This window comes from Rhipicephalus microplus, chromosome 5 (assembly GCF_043290135.1).
Source record: "Rhipicephalus microplus isolate Deutch F79 chromosome 5, USDA_Rmic, whole genome shotgun sequence".
Taxonomy (NCBI): domain Eukaryota; kingdom Metazoa; phylum Arthropoda; class Arachnida; order Ixodida; family Ixodidae; genus Rhipicephalus; species Rhipicephalus microplus.
The window spans coordinates 9,824,700-9,845,262 of record NC_134704.1 but is presented as its reverse complement, the minus strand read 5'-3'; the positions used below and the strand labels follow the sequence as shown (position 1 = coordinate 9,845,262).

The 20,563-nt window shown below is 43.4% G+C and overlaps 1 protein-coding gene and 1 long non-coding RNA gene across 2 annotated transcripts in view; one reads left to right on the top strand and one right to left on the bottom strand.

The window, feature by feature from the left end:
• The first annotated feature begins 6,090 nt into the window (after nucleotides 1-6,090).
• Nucleotides 6,091-20,563, top strand: part of LOC142817656 (uncharacterized) — a 33,496-nt gene continuing 19,023 nt past the window's right edge. The window contains exons 1-2 of the long non-coding RNA XR_012895281.1: nucleotides 6,091-6,250; nucleotides 8,370-8,547. This is a non-coding gene — a long non-coding RNA (uncharacterized LOC142817656). The remainder of the gene's footprint in view (nucleotides 6,251-8,369; nucleotides 8,548-20,563) is intronic.
• Nucleotides 11,983-20,563, bottom strand: part of LOC119174024 (plexin-B) — a 210,074-nt gene continuing 201,493 nt past the window's right edge. The window contains exons 34-39 of the mRNA XM_075894819.1: nucleotides 18,891-19,075; nucleotides 17,150-17,310; nucleotides 15,767-15,914; nucleotides 15,187-15,327; nucleotides 15,020-15,094; nucleotides 11,983-13,690 (exon numbers count right to left, since the gene is read on the bottom strand). Of these exons, the coding sequence (XP_075750934.1) occupies nucleotides 13,583-13,690; nucleotides 15,020-15,094; nucleotides 15,187-15,327; nucleotides 15,767-15,914; nucleotides 17,150-17,310; nucleotides 18,891-19,075 (818 nt within the window). The 3' untranslated portion in view covers nucleotides 11,983-13,582. The remainder of the gene's footprint in view (nucleotides 13,691-15,019; nucleotides 15,095-15,186; nucleotides 15,328-15,766; nucleotides 15,915-17,149; nucleotides 17,311-18,890; nucleotides 19,076-20,563) is intronic.

Sequence of the window (20,563 nt, the reverse complement as noted above, 5' to 3'; positions counted from 1 at the left end):
CAAATAAAAAACTAACATAACCAAAAGTACATAAAAATAAATAGAAAACTACTAAAATAGTTGCATGATTGCAAGCTCCGAGATGCACGCTCACCCCTTTACCGAGCCCTTTCCAGGAGGACTAGGGGACAGCTCTGCTCGGCTGCTCTGACCTGACGGGCCCAACGGGCCTTGGTTGAGCGTCCCCGGGCCGCGGCCGACGCAAATAGGCTTCCGTAAGGAGGTTCCTGCCTAGTGTTTGTACTGAGTGACAACCTAAAGACCGATCTGTATCCTCCGTGCACATACCTTGCAGAATAATTTTTTTTCATCATCATCATCATCATCATCATCATCATGCTTACACACAGTAACACTGACAGCCAGCACTGAAGGCGAAGTTATGTTGGGCACTGGGACCAAGTAAAGTGTGGCATATGCACTATATTTAAGAAAAAAAAAGCATGATTTGTAAGTGCAGTTACGAACAAAAAATGGCAGCATATCCACGGGGTGAATGATAGAGAGTGGGGCGAAGCGTCCGGCCATCTATTCGTTCTTGCTTCCCTCCGTCCATGCGTCCGTCTGTGTGACCATCCGTGCGTCCATCCACCCGTCCGTGTGTGCGTCTGTTCGTGCGTCCGCACATCGAGTGCGTTTGTCCCTGCGTTCATCCACGCGTCCATCCGTCTGTGTAGCCATCCTTGCGTCCGTCCATGCATCTGTCTGTGTGTCCGTTCGTCCATCTAGTCAACACTCCAAGTACCACCATCTCGCATCTTTTCATCATATATTCCGCATATAGAAGCACCGCCATTCAGCGGACATTCCAAGGACTAAACGAGAGGTGGCACAAGCACACCTTCTTACGGCTTGCGCTTCGTGTCTACTTCCCACCTTTAACCACCTCGAGTTCATGGTATATACTAGTTCCCTGTATTCATGACAGTGCGGCCCAACGCTCGCTAAATTTTTCTAAAACCAAGGAGGTTACGCCCAGCGAGTATAACGTAACGTAACTTGAGCGTATTTAACCATGACCTATGTTTTCGTATCTTTTGTATTTGATGTATCTTTTTATTGTTCTTGCTGTTTTACACTGTGTACAATGTTATGATCTTGCCCCTCCTGCTGGGGCCCTTAAATGGGCCTGCAGTATTTTGTAAACAAATAAATAAACAAATAAATAAATAAATAAATAAATAAATAAATAAATAAATAAATAAATAAAACCCTTTCTTGTCAGATAGTGCTCAATGTACATGTCAATGGCTGCTAATGGAGAATGAGAGACAGGAGAATTCGGCTTTTAGTTAACGCGCACGTTGCGAATTTTTTATTGTTCAACAACGCACAGGAGAAATATCCCACCGGCACCACCTTGCATGCAGGTCAAAGCGTAAGACGTGTTACGTACTACGACGAGGGATGAACGGGTGCCGCTTTAAAGAGCTCCGCCCCTAAAAAGGAAGTGAAGTTCGCGTAGCGTACCACCCCCGAACCAGCCTTTTTTTTTTCTCGCGCGTTTCTGACAAGCAGTGAACACTGATATTAGTCTTTAAAAAGTTCTTTTTTATAGTTCGCATACGGTGATCCTCGTTAAAAACGCGCAAAACCGACGGTACGCGAGCACAGCGTGCCCAGGTGCCCATGGAAATTCTCCAGCGCATTTCGTTTCCACGTGGCTCCAGCTCGCTAAAACACTTTCGCCGCGCTGTATCGCCGGAGGCACCCTTCACCCCTTTCTCGCTTCGACCTCGACATCCGATCCTGCACCACGCCAGTGCGGCTCCAGTTTCTGGGCTCTCGGTAGCGGTAATTGCGATGAAGGCTGGCAAAAGGACGCTGATGATCGCCATAAAATCTGTTTATCTCTTAATTATGCGGCATTCCTTCTCATTGCCTTCACCTGTAGTACGCCGTAAATGCCGATTAAGCGCGAACTAAAAATAAGACGAATTCATCAAGGAAAGTGTGTAAAAATATATCTAGCTGAGGTTTGGTGGCTGCACTTAAAAACGGGTAATGATGGACATAAAGGTGCACTGCGGCGGGAAATGGCGTCTGGCCAGAGTTCAAAAAGCGAAATGCTTCACTCACTATTCGATATCAGAGCGGCGACAGATTCTAAAACAAAAAAAAAACATTTATCAGGTGGTTTTTTTTATTCTTCATATACTTACGTGTAATAATTGATGGGGCTTAACGTCCCAAAACCATAGTACCATTTTGAAGGAGGCCATAGTGGAGGACTCCGAAAATTTTGACTGGCCAGGGCTGTTTAATGTGCGCCTTAATCTAACTACACGGGTGTCGAGCATTGTAGCCGCCATCGAAAATGTGAGCGCTGTGGCCGGGATTCGATTCCGTCATTTGCGGGTCAATGATTGAGTGGCATAGCCATTAGACTCCCGTGGCTCGTATACTTACGTATGTTTGTATGATTTGGTAATTATGTCAAAGATTTTATTGACTTTTCACGATGAATGCGTTGTTTGTTCTACCCTATTGAGTACCCCAAAAAGTGCTAAGCGTAGGCAAACAAGTAAATAAATGTTAAATATATAAGTAAGTAAATAAATAAAAAGACAACCCAGAAATAACTAGCGTAAAGTAGCTATAAGCAAATAAAGCTATAGGTGGGGTGAACTGATAGAATTTCTCTGTGTTTTGTTGGGAGTTTATCAGGGTGCAGTGTTGAGAAAAATAAATACTCGTGTAATTACCGACTACGTTAGAGCGACGTTCGATTCACATTGGTAGATTTGAGAAACGTGGATTCCCTGCTCTTACGACTCCCCGTGCATACAATTTATGTGGGCCCCCCAAGTCAGCCGCAGAAGGCCGCAAGTCCTCCACCCGTTTATCACGGTGAGTTCCACGCGAAGTGACACTACTTTAACCCTGATGACTTTTGACATCATTGCCACCAATCTTCCGGATCAAACACGCTCCATTCAAGAACGCTGCAAAAAAAAGTGGTATTTGTACATCAAAAATGGCGCTGCAAAGTAGAAATATACGCATAGATTTAATTATGCATGGACTTCACTTAGATAGCATTCTCAGATATACCCCAAACTAGATTTATAAACGAGATTTGAAGAGAAGGCAGACGGGTAAAGGGAGACAGAAGGTTAGGTGGGCAGATGTCATCAGGAAGTTTGTGGGTATAAATCGGCAACAGCAAGCACAGGACCGAGTTGAATAACGGAATGTTGGAGAGGCCTTTGTCCTGCAGTGGGCGTAGTTAGGCTGATGATGATGGAGATGATGATGATGAACCCTAGGGTCTCGGCTTGTCGACGTGTCATGTCGTGGTAGGGACCTTTCATAAACAGGTGTGCGCCACAAAAATGGGATAACTCCCACTACTCGCTACCGGTTCGTACTATTCAGAGCTGAATGTTCATCGTTACTACCCAAACATATGGTTTACTTCGAGGAGGTGTCAGAACCTGCGACAAATTCACCGATGCGCTCAAGTTTCTTATATAAAATCAGACACAAACCTGGATCTCTAAGGTAATGCTATCTATTTGAAACACCTCTTCTTGAAAGATGTCAGCAAAGTAATGTACGTTAATAGACCGATGGCGAGTGAAGCAGTAAAGATCAGACATTTTGCTGCGGGAAACACCGGCACACAGTGCATGCTTGACCACTTCCCAGGTTTCGTTAGTGAAGCTGGGGGAGGGTAGAAGAGCTGGGGAGGGTAGAAGAGCTATCGAAGACTAGATAGAGCTAACGAGAACGAGGAGGAGGAGGAGGAGGAATAAATGAGGAAAGACAGGGAGGTTAGCCAGTTCTCAGACCGGCTGGCTACCCTGTACTGGGGAAGGGGGTAAGAGGGATAAAGGATGAAAGAAAAGAGACGTTGTAAAAAAAAGAGAGAGAAGGTCATCAGACGATCCACGACGCTGTTTACAGTCTGTCTCTAAGACCACTTGCCCGCAGAAAGCATAACAACGCTCTCAATGCCTTGCGTGCAGAGGACGGTCTTGACCAGTGTCCTAATACCCTTTCTTCCGACAATTGGCGATTGTCTATTCTATCTAAAGCTTTTGACAGTTCTTTTCTTGGCACGCTGAAGCGGGGACACTCGCAGAGAAGATGGGAGAAAGTCTCTGCGCAGCCACAGTTGTCACATGTCGGGCTTCTGGCCATTCCGATTCGACACAAATAAGCATTCGTAAAGGCCACCCCAATCCACAGACGGCACGTAAGTGTCTCCTCTGCTCTGGTTATTCGTGATGGAAGACGGAGCTGTAGGTGTGGGTCCAAATTATGAAGGCGGACGTTGGTGAATGCCGGTAAATTCCACTGAGCGAGTGTCAGTTCTCATGCAAGTGGTCGAAGCCTTGCAGCGGCGTCCGTTCTTGATAATGGTATAGCTACACAAGGGGCATCATCATGAGCAGTTCGGGCTGCTTCATCTGCACGGTTGTTACCATCAATGGAACGAAAGAGAGCGAATGCCTTTGGCCTCTAATCTCGCTTTCTACTTCCGTCACGCACGCTGGCCCTTCGGTCGAAGCTCGTGAGCGCGCTCAGAGCTGACACGTGCTTCGGTTAACGTAACGTGGCTGTCGCCGTTTCTCTTGGTTCACGACGCCTGGCATGCACACAGTGGCGTGCGCAGCACTAGAGCGCTGGCAGTTGCTGTGGCAATATTTAAGGAAGGGTACATTGCTAAAACTGTGGGCCATAACCTAAAGCACTGTAGGTGCTTCCTCAACATGGTGCGGCCTTCAGAATTCACATTAGTATCGTAATCGTTGGGTGAACTTTAAGATTCGAAGCAGCTGGAGGCGAGGGCATTGTCTCTCCCGTAGCATACATGGGAAGGACATCCCTCCCGTGGCGTCCACACCCCCACTGCGCATGCGCGTCCCCCCTTTCTCTCCCCTATAGGATCCGGAGGTGGTGCAACAGCGTGGAGCCGAATCAAAACGCAAACATCAAGTGGCGGATCCGGAAACGACGATGCAACGCGAGTTGGTGGCAAAGGCAACGAAACAGTTGCAGCAACTCATGCAAGCAGGTGCCAATGGCGTAAACGCGCGGGTCAAGCAATATTTACTCAACTGGAACGTCGTCCACAGCTGCAATGTGTTTGATCGGTTTTGGTTTGATGAAAATCTGACCAAGGTCGACAGCATCCACAACGAACAGCGCAAAGCGGTCGTTGGCTTGCTGCGACAAAAGTTCGGACAGGTGAGTAACGACGACAGCAGTCACGGTGAATTCTCGGTGTGCTCAACTTGCAAGGGGACCTTAATGTCGGGCAAGGGGTCCGTGATGAGCGTAAGCGAAGGCTACCGCTACCCACCGAAACCCGAGCATCTGCCCGAGGTGAATCTGGTCGCCGCGTCTGCTGTTCATTGGAATGTCTCAAGCACGGCAACGGGCAGTACCACAAACGTCCCCGACGACGCAGCCATTGACGGGCACATGAGGCGAAGACTCGTCAGTAAGGTTTCGTACAGGTGCGGTACCACCATCTACAAAACGTCTCTCTTTCGTCTATTATACATTCTCGATATTTTCTCATTCAGGCTCTCTATAAAATACACCATCTCCAGCTGAAGCGAACCATCTTTCTCTGCTTCATATCCACAGACGGTTTCCTTTAGCGGGATATGATGTAATTTTTCTTTCGAAGTTGACTGATAACTCGCCCAAGCTTACACGCACCCCCCCCCCCCCCCCAGTCTTTATGTGCACACCGCCGGGCTTGACTATAGGCTTATATATCAGGCTTAGTCCACGCTTCAACATCAGCGCACGCCTGTTTGCCCACGATGAACGCACCTCATGTTTTTCGGAAGAAACAGCTGATAGATGCGCTTCGTCGGCGCGGTTTCTTCTCTGTCCGTGTTTCTGCAGTGTACAGCTGTTTCCGTAGCACTTCATGCCCACGAGCCGCAACGCGAACTTTAATCCGAAGCTTCGTTTGAAAAAAATGTTTGCCTACTGTTATTTGATCTCGGGATATACTTAAGCGCCCCGCTACTCCTCAACGTAAATATGCCGTCGTAAATGCCTTCCTAAAAGCGTGTGGTTCACGCGAGATCAACCATTGTTCTGTGCGCCCTTTATCTTCACCTGTACTTTCCACAAAAGACGGCGCAAGCACCGGTAATCAGCGAGCGATATCAGTCTGACCCTTGCTCGCTGCCGCGGCACACGCCACCGTATAAGTGCGCGCCTCTGCATCTCTTCTGGAACTCTGCCAGTCTGCCACGTGTGATCAAGGCTCGCCAGCAAGGTTGGTGCACCTCTCGTTATGTGATTGTAGCAAACGATCAGTGGTAGAGGGCGCTTTGCAATTTTAATGAAGTCATCACGTTAACATTCTTCCCGCCATGAGTGGCTTTGTGTTTCTTGAAACTTGTTAATTCTGCAATGTGTGCTCAATGCTCTGAAATCCTCATGTCAGCACAAGCGCACTCGAAAAGATACCTGAGGAGCTACAGCTCATTACGCCACCGAAATCCAAATACCAGCTTAACACATGCCGCAGCAGCCACAATTGGTCGAGGTGCAACGCGAAAAACGTCCGTGTGTATTTGATTACGTGCAGACTAATGAGTATGAAGAGATAGAAGTGGTTTTAGGAGCTGTCAATGTAAAAGTAGTATAATTGAGGCTGCTATCTAAACAAGCTATGCTTCTTCGAAATGGGAAAATGAAAGGAGCACTAAGTTTATTGTTGTAAGGTGACTAAACTGATTTCAGAACAGAAATTGATCTGGGAAGCATGGTTCGAAAGAAACAAATATTGTCTACTTAGTAAAGAACCACGTAATGAACAAATAAAAAAGGGTGACGTGCCTTACTCTGGGGCTTAGAGATATTTCCCTGAACTGTCGAATTCGATTGTCGAACTTGACAACGAGGGAGGCAATAAGTGATATTCGGAACTGCGAGATCTGGTACCAAAGCTGGCACAAGAGAAGGAGCAGAAGCAACACCAGACAACGTAACAAAGGCCAAAGAATTGATAAAAATCAGAGCAAACTACGAAATCAGGTACTAGGAAACAATGCATAGTTATGAGGAGGGGCCATATATTTAGCCACTAAAAACTAAAAACCATAAAAGCCTGTCTTAACCTCTAATTCATGCTCATATATCAAAATATGGTGATAGGAACGCCAGAGGCATTATACACGCACTTGCCTAAACTTTGGCCTCTTATTGTTAGTAAGATGTATGTTGCAGACATTACTGGCTATGGCACTTATACAACAACTTTTATGTCTCTCCTTACCCCATTTCCACTGCAGGGTAGCCAACTATATATTTGTTTTTCAGTTTACCTCCCTCACTTTCCGCATCACTTCTCGCTCTTTCTCTCTAGGTTGGTATTTTGTAGTGACGCTTTGTTCACGATTCTGTTCAACCTATTATCATCCATCCCTCACGTCCGGCTCATCCCTTTGATGCCGTGAGCAGACTACCACTCCTGTAACTGGCCAGGAGCGAAAAGAACGAAAAAGCATTAACACTGAAAAAATGATTGCTAGTAAACGACAGCTCAATGGTCTTCTGTGCTGACCTGTTCAGCACCAGATGAAGCCACATAGTCTTCACTGCAAGCAGTGACACACAGGGCACAACCGTTCAATGTTTAATATCAGCAGAGGTTAAGACTATTCAAGACCCGCATGTAGAAGATAAAGCAAAAGAAGATCTACTGAGATTAAGCAACTGGAAAATATAGTTTGTGGGATGCCATTTTTTGTTTTTATATGTTTAAACCTGGTAATGATTATGAGGCTTGGTGGCTCCTGAAATTTCGACCACCTGAGGTTTTTACGGTGTGCTGCCACCGCACAGTACACGGGTTTCTACCCGCCACGGTGGCCTTGACTGATTACGGGGCTCGACAGCTGACCCGCATGTCGCGGTTTTGAAGGCCAGCCGCAGCGGCGGCGTTTTCCATGCAGGCGAAAATGCTTGAGGCTCGTGTACTTAGATTTAAGCGCATGTTAGAAGAACCCCAGGTGGTCGAAGTTTATGAAGCCTTGCTCTACGGCGTTCCTCATAATCATATCGTGGGTTTATGACGTCAAATCCCAACAATTATGATTATGCGGCTTTTCAGCATTTAGCCTTCATTGAAATGCAACCGCTACTGCCGGGATCAAAGCCTCTTCTTTCGGGTCAACAATTTAGCGCCGCAACTACTGCTTCATTCACGGTGGCTGACTTCATTTTTTGTTTTTGTAAAAACTGTTGGATGCAGAAGCTCTTAAGAATTCGTCTGGAAAAGGATTCAGGTGTTTTTCTAAATCAATTTGTGGTAGCCCAACACGTCTTGTTTCTTTTTTCTTTTTTTTTGATGAATTCCTGACTATTGTACGACTGCTTTCCTGTTGCAGGCATTATGTATACGCTTCGCCAATTAATATTCGTTGCTGTGGTAGTGCTGTGTCTGCTCGCACTGATTCTGGCAGCTCCAGCAAAGAAGTGCCCCAGCTACTGCAAGAAAGAATGCCTGAATCCAACTCTTTGCCCACCACAGTGTCAAGAGTGCATTATAAACTAGTTCGTCTGAAGGTGAGTTTGTGTGCCATTTTGAACTTTTCGCTATTTGGCCCCAAAAGCAGAAGGACTTAGACCAAGAGCGCGATGTGCCAGATAAGAAACTATTGTTAATATATGCGGGAACGACAGCCAAGTCAACACGTATACTCGCCTACAAAAATGTGGAGCTGATAAAGCTAATGCACACGAATGCATGCGCTCACCGTGACAACTTTTAAGACGATTCAATTTAGGACTGCGCAGACAGGATGAACAGCATATTGATTTGTTTATTTTGTGGCTAAGCCAAAGTTACCATCAATGAATGACGTGGAATGTTTCTATATCCTTCAACTTTCGAAAGCAGAACTTCCCATTTTGCACTGGTGATGGCCTAGAACTTTCGCATATGAACAACTACCTACTACTGAAAATCAATTGACAAGCTTTTTGCAGTGTACATTTAGCCACGGCAATATTTTTGCGCCTTGACCCAGAGTTAGTGGGTGACGATGACAGGTCACGACTGCCATAGCTTTTCACACCGCCGCCGCCACTGGTGTCTGGAACCAGAATCGCAAAAAAAAAAAAGACTGAGTGAATAAAAACACCAAGGACACAATGGGATTCCAACCCGGGTCCACTGCGCGCCAGCCCAGTATTCTACCATTGAGCCACGCCGATGCTTGGAACTCGTTTCTAAACTGGCCTTAGGAAGGCTTGATGTCGGGAAAGGAATCGAGTTAATATGAATAATAAAGCATTTCAGAATTTCAAAGAAAAATCCAGGCATCACACAATGCGAATGGCGTAACGAGTGGGTCGCTTAATGCTCCCGCCAATTAGAAAAAACTTCATCACTAATTAACTGTGGGGCGTACGTATACTTCAGACAAAATTATTCATCTTCGTCAGCCACTGCATTAAAATTGTAGAAAATTTCTAGCAACTGTGTAGAGGCTACCACGATTGCCCGCAGAATAAGGAGTTTCGCCCCTAAAATGATTTTCAGGGTATAGTCACCTACAATTTCACAATCATAAAAACAATACTCTTATCGCGAGACGACGCCTGGTAACCGAGAAAACATGCGAAAAGCGGGTGGAAACGCTACCTTCAAACTTCCGCCCCAGACACGGCGACGTAGAAGGTTTAGAAGGCATATACAGGGTCCTACGTAGATTGTAAGCAATAAACTTATAATACATTGCTATCTATGGGTCCCATGGACCTAGAAAAAAAATTTTAAGAAAATTTCATCGAGCTAACGTCGTCAAATACAAAAAGTACACTTCTAAATTAGGCACTTTACGCTGCCAGATTTCGGCGTGAAATTCAAAAGTGAAACTTAAAGCTTAAGTAGCCTAATTTTTCAGCTAGTGATGAACTTACGTCGATGAAACATATGGCACCAGAGTTCTAAGAGTGCAGTTTATGAATCTAAACTAAGTATTCGTTGCTCTTTAGTGTCCCTTCAAATTTATTTTATGATAGCTCAGCGTAAAACTACAGGGTTCATTGCATTTGAAAGTTTTCTTGTGATAATTTAACCTGATAAACTAAGACACGAGTGTCAGGTCATGCCTACGAATACGGTTCATTACGAATTGAAATGCCTTGCGTTTGGAAACGAATTGGAAACGATGTACGTTGGTGCCGATTTGTTGTGTGAGCCAAGCCCATTTGGTGCTCAAAGTAGGAGTGAACTGCGCAAAAGATCGCGTTTTTTGTGCCCTCCAGTATGACCGATGCATCTGTTGTGTCTGTCTTCATAAGATGCAGCATATTCTATGTACTTTGGAATGTTAATGAATCAGCTTCCCGAATAAGCATGGCCAGCTTTCGACAACGCATCCAACATTCCATTTCTTTCCGCCCCGCAGTGATAGCGTGTTACGCTTGCCATTTCAGTCATGTCGTCTTGCACGAACATTGCATAAAAGTCCTAAGGGAGAAATTTGCTGCTTACATCTGAATACTTCTAGTGTCTTGGATATATTTTGACAATTTGAGGTTTTTCGGTGGCGCTAGCTTTTGGCATGCGAAGAATTTCTCTTCACATCTTCACAGATATGCAGCCGCCGTCATTCCAGAAGCTCTCATCGTGACATACCAGGTAAACTCAACTTGCACAGTGGTTGGTCACATAGGCAGAGGTGAGGTTTGCATACGAGTTACTAATAATTGTTCACTAAGCGAGAAACTTCTGCAGAAGCTGCTCGCCTATGTGTCCGCATTGTAAGTTCTTTGCAATGAGGCACTGTAAGGTTGACCGATTCTTGTTTCTACATTGAGTTCATTCAGCTTAATTATATCGTAATGTGATGGCCTTGTTGGTGGCACTTTCCAGACATTTTACATTGGCTATATGTTATCAAGATGATTCGTAAGAATTCTAATCGCATCAAGAAAAAAAAATGGTTCACACAACCCAATAATTCTATGGGATTATCGGAGAAACAACGTAGAGTTCATAATACATGGTATTTCTAAAACCGTGAGTATGATAAACAAACGTCACAACTCAGTGCCTACATTCGCCAAACGACAGTTTTACTTTACTGATATGTTCCCACCTTCATTACTGCATAGTTGTTTGGGGATTGCATATCAAAACACTCACGACTTTTTTGTTACGCAAAAAGCTCTTTGTTTTCCTCATAATTCATTATATCATGACCACGTAACCTCCTTTTTCAGCGTGAATCATATGCACAGTATCTGTGCAATGTATACTCATTGACTCCCCGAGCTCATTTATTTTCAATATACAGCCGATTTTCAAACGTTCCTATTCACTTATCGCACCGATTCCCCACCTGTATCATTTCACACATTCGGCGTTCATTATGCCAAAGACCAGACCTAATTACGAGATACAGTTATTAAACTGACAAATTCCAAACCTTCTAAATACCCACAAGGATTCAATATCATTTTACTACATATCATAAGCTGGTAACATTCAGCAAGCTATCCAAAGATGATTCCATGACTGTGTTGCTCAGGATAACTTATAACTATAATATTTGAGTTATGGTTCCCCATATAGAGCTTCATTCAGTTATTTATTATGTAGTTCTTTATTTATTGGTTATAATTTGTGGTATGTCGACAAGCCATTGCTGTCGATAGCTTGATAAATCTGTTTTCATATCATTGATCCTATATCATTTCTGTATTATTTCTGGATATAATGTATCTTGTGCTAAGATGCAGTCGCATTTTTCTGTCACAGAATTTCACCACTGTTTGCATGTCATTTCGAATGTTTTTTTTTATAAGTGCTAGTACTTTGTGTATAATATCTACCACAAGCATGCGAATATTTTGTGCGGTGAATGCATGTATGCTGCTAGAGGACTTGTCAGGTGACGTTTCTAAATGAACTTTTTCCACAAGCACCACGACAATCTTTTATACTTGCACAAATGAATAAGATAAGAAGAAAATAAACAACAAGCAATCTGTGATTTACAGTAGTACCTAGAGCGTTCGTACTCTTTATTCACAGCATATTTCACATAGGCTTAAATGTGCTTAGGTTTCTTTTTACTTTTCGTAAAAAAATAGCCTCGAAATGAAAACTATCTTCGCCCACATTGCCGCATGCGACGAAGGTGACTGTGAGAAGACAAAGCACTCTTCCCTATACAAACAAATGATAGAGCACTACGCCTTAGCCATGCACAACACTCGCATCTTCATGGCTGCATTTGACGCGGTCACGACAGCAAACATCGACAAGGCAGCTGAACCGTGAGATAAATTACAGGTGCATAGGACATGCACAAACAGAACATGTAGGACCCTGTTTCTGGCAATGAAACGCTCGCCGCCTAAAGTCTTGCACGTGGTGTTGTTCTTCATCGAAAGAGAACTCCTGCATCGTGCGTTTGTAATGAGCTGCGCTCATTTCTCGTCGTACTGAGGAATGCCAGCACCGCAAGTATTTCCCACGTCAATCATTAAGGACGACACGGTGCTTGATACACGTAAATTTGCGGTTCAGAGCCTCGTATGGTAATAATTATAAGACTTGATGCCTTGATACAATACTGATAGATGTCCGCAGGCACGGAAACGTTTTCACGGCGTCGCAACAGCAAAACGACCAAGATTCTTCTGAATTGTCGACTTTTTTCAAATGAGCTTGTAATTTTTGTACCTTGCTTAGATTTTGCTGCAACGAACTAAATATATACAAATGGTTGTGACGGAATATGATGTAGAGTAATAAATTCATTATAAGTACTGGAGAGCTTACAGAAGGTAATGTGAAACCATGACAGCTCCTTTCTATCAGTGATGGCATGCATTTTTGTAGGAGATACTCCTGCTGTGCTTCAGAAATGAAGAATTTTTGGACACTAAATCTTGCTTCTTAAAGAGTACGTTTCTGTGAATGGAAAACCTGGAATTGAGAACAAATATGTACGTTAATACCACATTGTTAATGTTTTTAAAGAGTGCTACCCAGGTACGAAATTGAGAGCCGAAGCACTTGCCCCCTTCGAGTGTAAACAACGTTGCAACGCGAGTTGCTTGCTTTGAACCGCACGTGACATTGCTATGCGTGCTATGAAATGTACAAAACACCCTGCCTCCTTGTGTGGTGCACAGTGGCTGGAATGCACCTCATGCTCTGAATCAGCCAGAGAGTTGCCAGCTTGGCCGATACTGGCACTTAAGCGCACACTCAGGCACGAATGTGGGTTCTCTGGAAAAAAAAAAAACTCACACATATACGCACGCACAATTCTATGTGACACCATGCCGCTGGCCTCCGTTGTTAGAGCGGGAAGTAAATTCCACCAGTGTTCAAAAATTCCCCTCTTAGTGAAAAACGAAGTCAACGTCGCAAGCACCACAATGAGAAACATCATCGTCGAGTTCTGTACAATTGGAGGTTGATCACATGGCTTCACTGACAGTGTCCGACGCTTGCTACTTCAACGGTCGCTTTCGCCGAAGGCCCCGAGATGTAGGAGACAATCATTTGTGCGCCTTGGAACGAGGATAGCCGGGGTCTTTTATGCTTTATAACAGGTCACTCCAATGCTGGTCTCTAGCACGGCAAAGTTCGCTCAGCGCTCAATGTGCACGCAACAGTTTCTAGCCTTTGCGCCAGCTGGAGCTCCTGGCACACCTCGTCATCTTCGAGTGCCTCCAAAATCTAGAAAAACAATATCAAGAAAAATATTATTGCCATCTGTTGCAAACCAAGTGGATGCACATAACTAAATAAATAATTCGTGAAAAGAGCTGCTAAATGATATCAAGATATTAGAGATACATACATACAGACAGACAGACAGACAGACGGACGGACGGACGGACGGACGGATAGGAAGATAGGCAGATAGATAGATAGATAGATAGGAAGATAGATAGATAGATAGATAGATAGATAGATAGATAGATAGATAGATAGATAGATAGATAGACAGATAGATAGATAGATAGATAGATAGGAAGATAGATAGATAGATAGATAGATAGATAGATAGATAGATAGATAGATAGATAGATAGATAGATAGATAGATAGATAGATAGATAGATAGATAGATAGATAGATAGATAGATAGATAGATAGATAGAAAGATAGATAGATAGATAGATAGATAGATAGATAGATAGATAGATAGATAGATAGATAGATAGATAGATAGATAGATAGATAGATAGATAGATAGATAGATAGATAGATAGATAGATAGATAGCAGGCTCATTGGGGATATTGCTTTAAAGAGTTCCCTACCACGGCCAAAACACAATCTTAGCATAAACTTCAGCTTGTTTATGCGCGTGTACATGGAACAAGAAATATAACAAGACTTTGCACTGGCAGAACACATCGTGGGGTTGAAGAGGCCACAGGAAGGAACAGAGCTCGATGTAATGGAAATGTAGCTTAAATGAGGCCAGAACAGTTTCCTGTCCTCTTTCTGGTTCCGAGTACCCGCACAGTTTTTTTTTTTTTTTTACGATGAACTTGGGCGCTGATGTGATTTTTCAGCCACTACCGAAATTGTTGCCTTGTTTATTGTTGTGTTTTGGCGTTTGTTACGGATAAAGAAATAGATCGCTGTGAACTTTTGAGCCAATTTTTTTATGACCCTAAAAGGTCAAGGTAATAAAGTGGAGCTCCTGAACATCTGCTGAACTTCGTCTTTCTACAAAGCGGTTACAGGGCACATGGAGCCAAACGGAACCGAAAGAACGAAGCTCAGACACATCCGAATAGTACTACTCAAAATTGCACCACTCGCGGAAGTGCCATGCACTGCAGCTCCCATAGGCACTAGCGTCAAAGTTCCCTCTAGTGTATCATTCTATGCATTGCTTAATTGGAAGCCATGCACATAGTACTCATGGGCAGGAGTTTCGGGATTCAGACACACGTTGGCGTACTCAGTGCACGTGCTTAGTGTAAACTGATATTTCGTTTTTTTTTCTCTTATTTTATGTTGCACCGTTAGTGGTCTCTTAGACAGCTTACCTGCTCAGAATACTTTGTTACGTAAATATACAATTCTTTCAAGGCATTCAGGACATCAACTTCTCCTGCATGTGCCTGTATAGGAAAGAGAAGAGGTATAAGTAGACGCTTACAACACCACTCACATAAAATGTGCATGGGGAGGACATGGAAGTATGAACGCTTACCACCGACAGCGCATGCATGGCAGCTCTCATCTCCTGGTCAGAAACTTGAGGCAAGGCCGCCACATCCTGGTAGAACTTGCTCACAAGTCTTCGGTAACTTGGAATATCTCTTGCAAATAATAATTTGTTGGAAGGAGAATCCTAAAGTATGACAAAAAGTCGATGTTGAACATGTCTCCATTAGACTCTAGTATCAGTACAACTGAATGCATTAGAGCAAAATGTCTCTAGAAGCGGCTGGATTCTACCTGCACGATGCCTCAAGCAACGCGACAGAGTAGTTGTTATTTGTGCAGTAACATTGCGAATGACGCCATTAGTAAAAGCCAAGGTGATTAAAACACAAAAATGCATATCTGAAGTTGACATACACACTGAAATTCACTGTGTTTATTTCTTCCAGGGACACTTTATACAATTTCTCCTTTATAACTTTTTGATAAATACACAAGTTTTTTTTTAATAGAGCCACTTACGTTATTTAAAAAACTACGCAGATGTATTTACAAACAAAACATAACAGTATTTTTCCAGCATTCACATTCCCAACTAATGAAGTATACAAATTGAGGTCCGGCACCTTTCCAAGTCTGTGCTCTGTCGTTGAACAGGCGTCCATGAATGTCTGTGCAATCACGGAAAGACAAGCGTCTAAAATGGGCGTCTTGTCGATGTCAAAAATGAAGTCAGGATTTTTGACTAGGTTCACCCAGAATCGCAGAGGCAAGCTGAAAAAAAAAATGTCACAGAAAAGAATGTTATTCAATTATCCTAATAATTCTTTATCGGACGCACACAGACTTTCAAACAAGAATGTATGAATTTGAGCCCATCTGTCATAGTTGTAGAATATACTACTGACGTCGTCTGTGCAGCACCGGACTCAATATAACTATTTTATAGCAGTCAAAAGAAGGGAACACAGGGTAATGAAAAGAATTTCGTGCCAAGTATAGTTAGACTTCAAAACTGCGATGTTCAGCTTCTTGCGAAGTCCGGTTTATTTAGCTACACGATGTGGTGGAAAACGCGAATTACAAAATTACAAACACGCCGGTGGAAACGTAATGCGTAATTGCTAACTCGCTTTTACAATACAATAAAGTATCACCATGAATTTATCTATATTGGCAGTAACTGCGGAATACAGGGAATTTACCTGAACGTGAAGGACGTAAAAAAAAGGAAGTAAGACATGTTAAGTGCGAATGCATGAAAAGAAATAATCAAAACGAACACAAACACCGTTACTTTTTCTGCTCCTGTGTGGGTGTCTGCATGGTTTTTAATTTTTAAAGATGAATCGCCACCAAACTGTCCAATTTGTCGTCGACTTTCCCCCTACCATGACATTTTCTATACCACTAATATTACATCTTACATAAAAGAACAGAGCGCTGAGTGAGTTGGTATTTTGCTGTGACTGGCATTTTTTTTTGTAAGAGACTACAGAACCTAGTTGAAAGGATAACCTATTTCAACATTGTCTACATCTTAAAAGATTGGAACTATCTTCCTGCATTGAATGAAACTAAAATGTCGTCGAGGATCGGAGATAGGACCGCGCGATAAATTTTTGGGGCCTTCTACGTTCACGAGTCACTGCCATTGGCAACTCATATACACTTCAGATTATCTAGACGCCAACCTGAAGTCTTAACCATGTCGCTTCACATATTCTATATGAATGTGTGTGTATGTGATAATAAGCATTCAGTTGTTGTCTGTTGCTTCGTTGAATATGCGCATTAAATACGTGAAAACGCTTCGTTGAGTACGCGCCTGATAAATCATAGAATGACGGTCGTTTGGACGTGCTCTGCCTTCACCCATCGTGGGAGCTTTCCTGACCGTAGTGAGAAAAACAGAGTGGCATATAATTTTTTTATTTTCGTGTGCGGCTATGCTCTAATGGATTAAATTTTTTATTATATGACACGAAGTTGCGACATAAGGTGCCAACCTGTTGCTTTTCCACGCGTGGCACACCTCCGCGTCGACAATGCCGTAGGTGGAGGCAGTTGTGTCCAGCAGGTCGAAGAGCCACTTGACGGCACAAGGCAGTGCATCGTTGACAGTAAGAATGTTGTGCAGGAAGTCGTCGACGAACTTCTGTATAGTCCCCTGCAGAACATATCACGCAATTTAGAATAAACTTTTACTTCAGAAATGTTTTGTGGGCTTACTAATATTGACCGTGTAGATAAGATAATTCTTACCACGTCGAATAACTTAATTGAAAGGTCAGTTAAAGGTGTGGAAGTTTGAAAAGTTTACTTGTGAAGCCTATATTCAATGCAAAGACGCATATTTCAGTCTAGGTATATGAGGCGTATAATTAGTACTTCATTTATTCCAAAAGAGTTCTGCGGAACGCCACAAGATGCCGGAAGGTTCAAATGGGAAGTAGACAATTAACCACTCATTTGTAGCACAAAGCCACAATGATGTCCATATGAATTACTCAGAGAGAAAAGCTTCTTAGCGGCCGGATAATTAGTCCTGGTTGGGGCATCGAAACCGGGATCAACGCCTTTCTAGGGTGGTCGCTCTATACCAAGTCAGCCAACCAGGAACCTAGCGATTGGAAGCGCCAGGGTGAATTCGTAGACATATACACCTCCCACTATGTTGTGAGTTCCCGCAGAACTCAATTGCATTTTTTGTGGCCATGTTTAGACTTTTCGATGAATTCGCTCTCACGCTGCCAATCGCTAGCTTCCTGTTAGCTCAACTGGTTAGAGCGACCGCCCCTGAAAGGCGTTGGTAACAGTTCGATGCCCGGACCAGGACAAATTCTCAAGACAGAATTCCATCCGGATTGTCTTGTGGCTTCGTGATACAATCAGGTGGTTGTCTATTTTGCCTTTCCTAATACTTCCAATTTTTTACTCTGGGCTAATTGCTTGATTACGATATCAAATATCGCACATAATCTTGAAAATGAGAGTGAAAGGTTCAGTAAGAATTCAATAAGCTGATGTAGACAGACTGCTGAGTGAAACATCTATAGGCTGAATTCCGTACAGTCATACTTTAAAGTCCAGTGCTCAATGGTGAAATAAAATAAATACGCAATTCTGAGGGATACCTAAAAACGCCGCACGGTTATAACTTTTGAGCTGAAATAGGCATTAAGGACACTCGTAGAAATGTTTATTAACTCAGGGCTGTAATTCGTGTCATTTGAGCGATTGTTGTACGGGATAACCATACCACGTCAGAAGTAAGTTCTTTCTCTCGTTCTTTATCCTGCCGCACCGTACACAATGTATATTGCATATTCAAAAAAAAAATAAGTAAACGCAATTTGCTTCACTGTGACCCTTCAATTCAGTGGATGACTTCTTGCACAACGGTTTTTCGGTAGTTCGAAGCGGCTCCTTGTTTCGCTGTGATGAATTGCCACAGTGATTTTTATTTAGGAGCAATTTCGAACCATGTGTCGCAAATTATCTCGTGTCGTGAGTTTCGCCCATGTTTGATGCAAATAAGCATTCTTAAGCCACTTTTTGCTAACAGTGATGTTGATATTTGCCTAGCTTTCAGATTCACATTACGCAGACGGAGCGAGCTTGATAATAGGAAAATATAAGTTGACAAATGATGTCTTGCATTTAAAAGAGGAGTCAATAATGAAAAATATGCCTCATGTTGCGTCACCAAACTTAGTGTTGCAGTACTAGGCGGATAGTGGATTATACCTTTGTGGAGAGCAGCCTGGTGAGGAATATTTCTGGAATGGACTTGTGCCGCTGGTCCTGCAGAGACTCCTGACGCTCATCGAGGGGCTTAACCAAGTGCCAATACTTCACAGTGCTGCCGTATTGAGCCTCGTAATTGTTGTTCCGTGCAGGAAGCGTGTTGATTGGCCCATACGTAGACGTGCCTTTGAATGGAAGCAAGAACATGACAGTTAATTTCGTAAATAAAGCGGGAGTACGTAGAAATGAAGTAAGCTTAAGCTTGCACGTGTTATCTTAGTTATTGTGAGCTATATTAGAGGAAGCTTAGGAAGCATCATAAGAACCTGCATCGGTTACGTAGGCTACAGATGTGACTCAGCTGACTAGTAGTCACCGCAGTAAAGGAAGAGCTCAAAAAGGACACAATTGTGTAATGCTACAGCTGCGACATAATTCCCGACAAAACATCGATGATCAAAAGCGGCAAGATATGCAGGTCTGAAGTGTTCGTGAATTCTTTATATTCGCGTGTTCATATAAGTTGCTTTTTGATTAGCTTCTGACATCGCAAAATTTCGCGACATGGAAAATTTTCACCTGTGTGAGCACCAAACTAAAGTGAGGTGAAAAAAAATGGCTAGTGTAATGTTATGGCTTGTGGGTCTTGCCTGATTATGTTATGTGGCAAGAAATCTTGACTCAGTCTTAGTATGGGCAACGTACCGGCCAACCAGCAACAAAGACCATGTGTATAAGTTTGGTTGTTTGCAGTGAGACAGCAGGCATAGGTTTCTGTTTATGAACTTATCACTCAGTTCACTCAAGGCCTAGCGTACATGCGTGCTTTTCTACAGGCTAGCTTCGATGGTGGTGCGTGCGTGCCTTGGCATATTTAGCATGCTGCGCAGCGACGAAGGGCGGTCGCCAAAACAATGAAGGCGAGGAGGAGGGAGGAGACAGCTGGCGATACGGTCGGTGGCTACGAGTCCCGGAAAAAAAGTGAACACTGCCTCGTGCGTGAAAGGCACCGAGAAAAAAGAAAACTAATCTGTGCAGAGTTGCGACGTCGTAGTAACACGATTAGGTGCGCTGGCCTGATCAGATTAAAAATGAGCCAAAGAGCCAGTTATCTACTGAAGTGGAGCATTTAGGGCAGCATAAAACAGTCGTGCTTCAATGTTGCCATCAGGATGTTATAAAACGGAATAGATATGTAGGGTTTAACGTCCCAAAACCCCCATTTGATTGTGAGAGACATTGAGGGCTTCGAAAATTTCGACCACCTAAGGTTATTTAACGTGCACCCAAATCTAAGCATATAAATTGGGGTGGTGTGGCAGCATTAAAAAAACAGAAGTGCTTCCTTCATTATATTTGTTTTTATAAGTCGTTCTGGCTCTCTCTCTCTCTCCTTAGCATGGAAAGTGTTCTTGGTTGAGGCCTTCATGTCCGCATATCTTCGTATATCGTAGTTTGATTTACTCACAGAAAGTGCGTCGATTCCACTATGGATGTGCGCCGATTTTTCCACCACTCGCCACTTCTCACTAATTCCAAAAATCACCACTACACCCACTGTTGCTCCCGCCGCTTGTCTCCCTTTATTCAATTTCTTCACGCAAATTTATTCACACTGTATTCAGTCACGTCGGTCAACCCCGTTGCACACTACCAGCTTTTTTTCTGTTTCG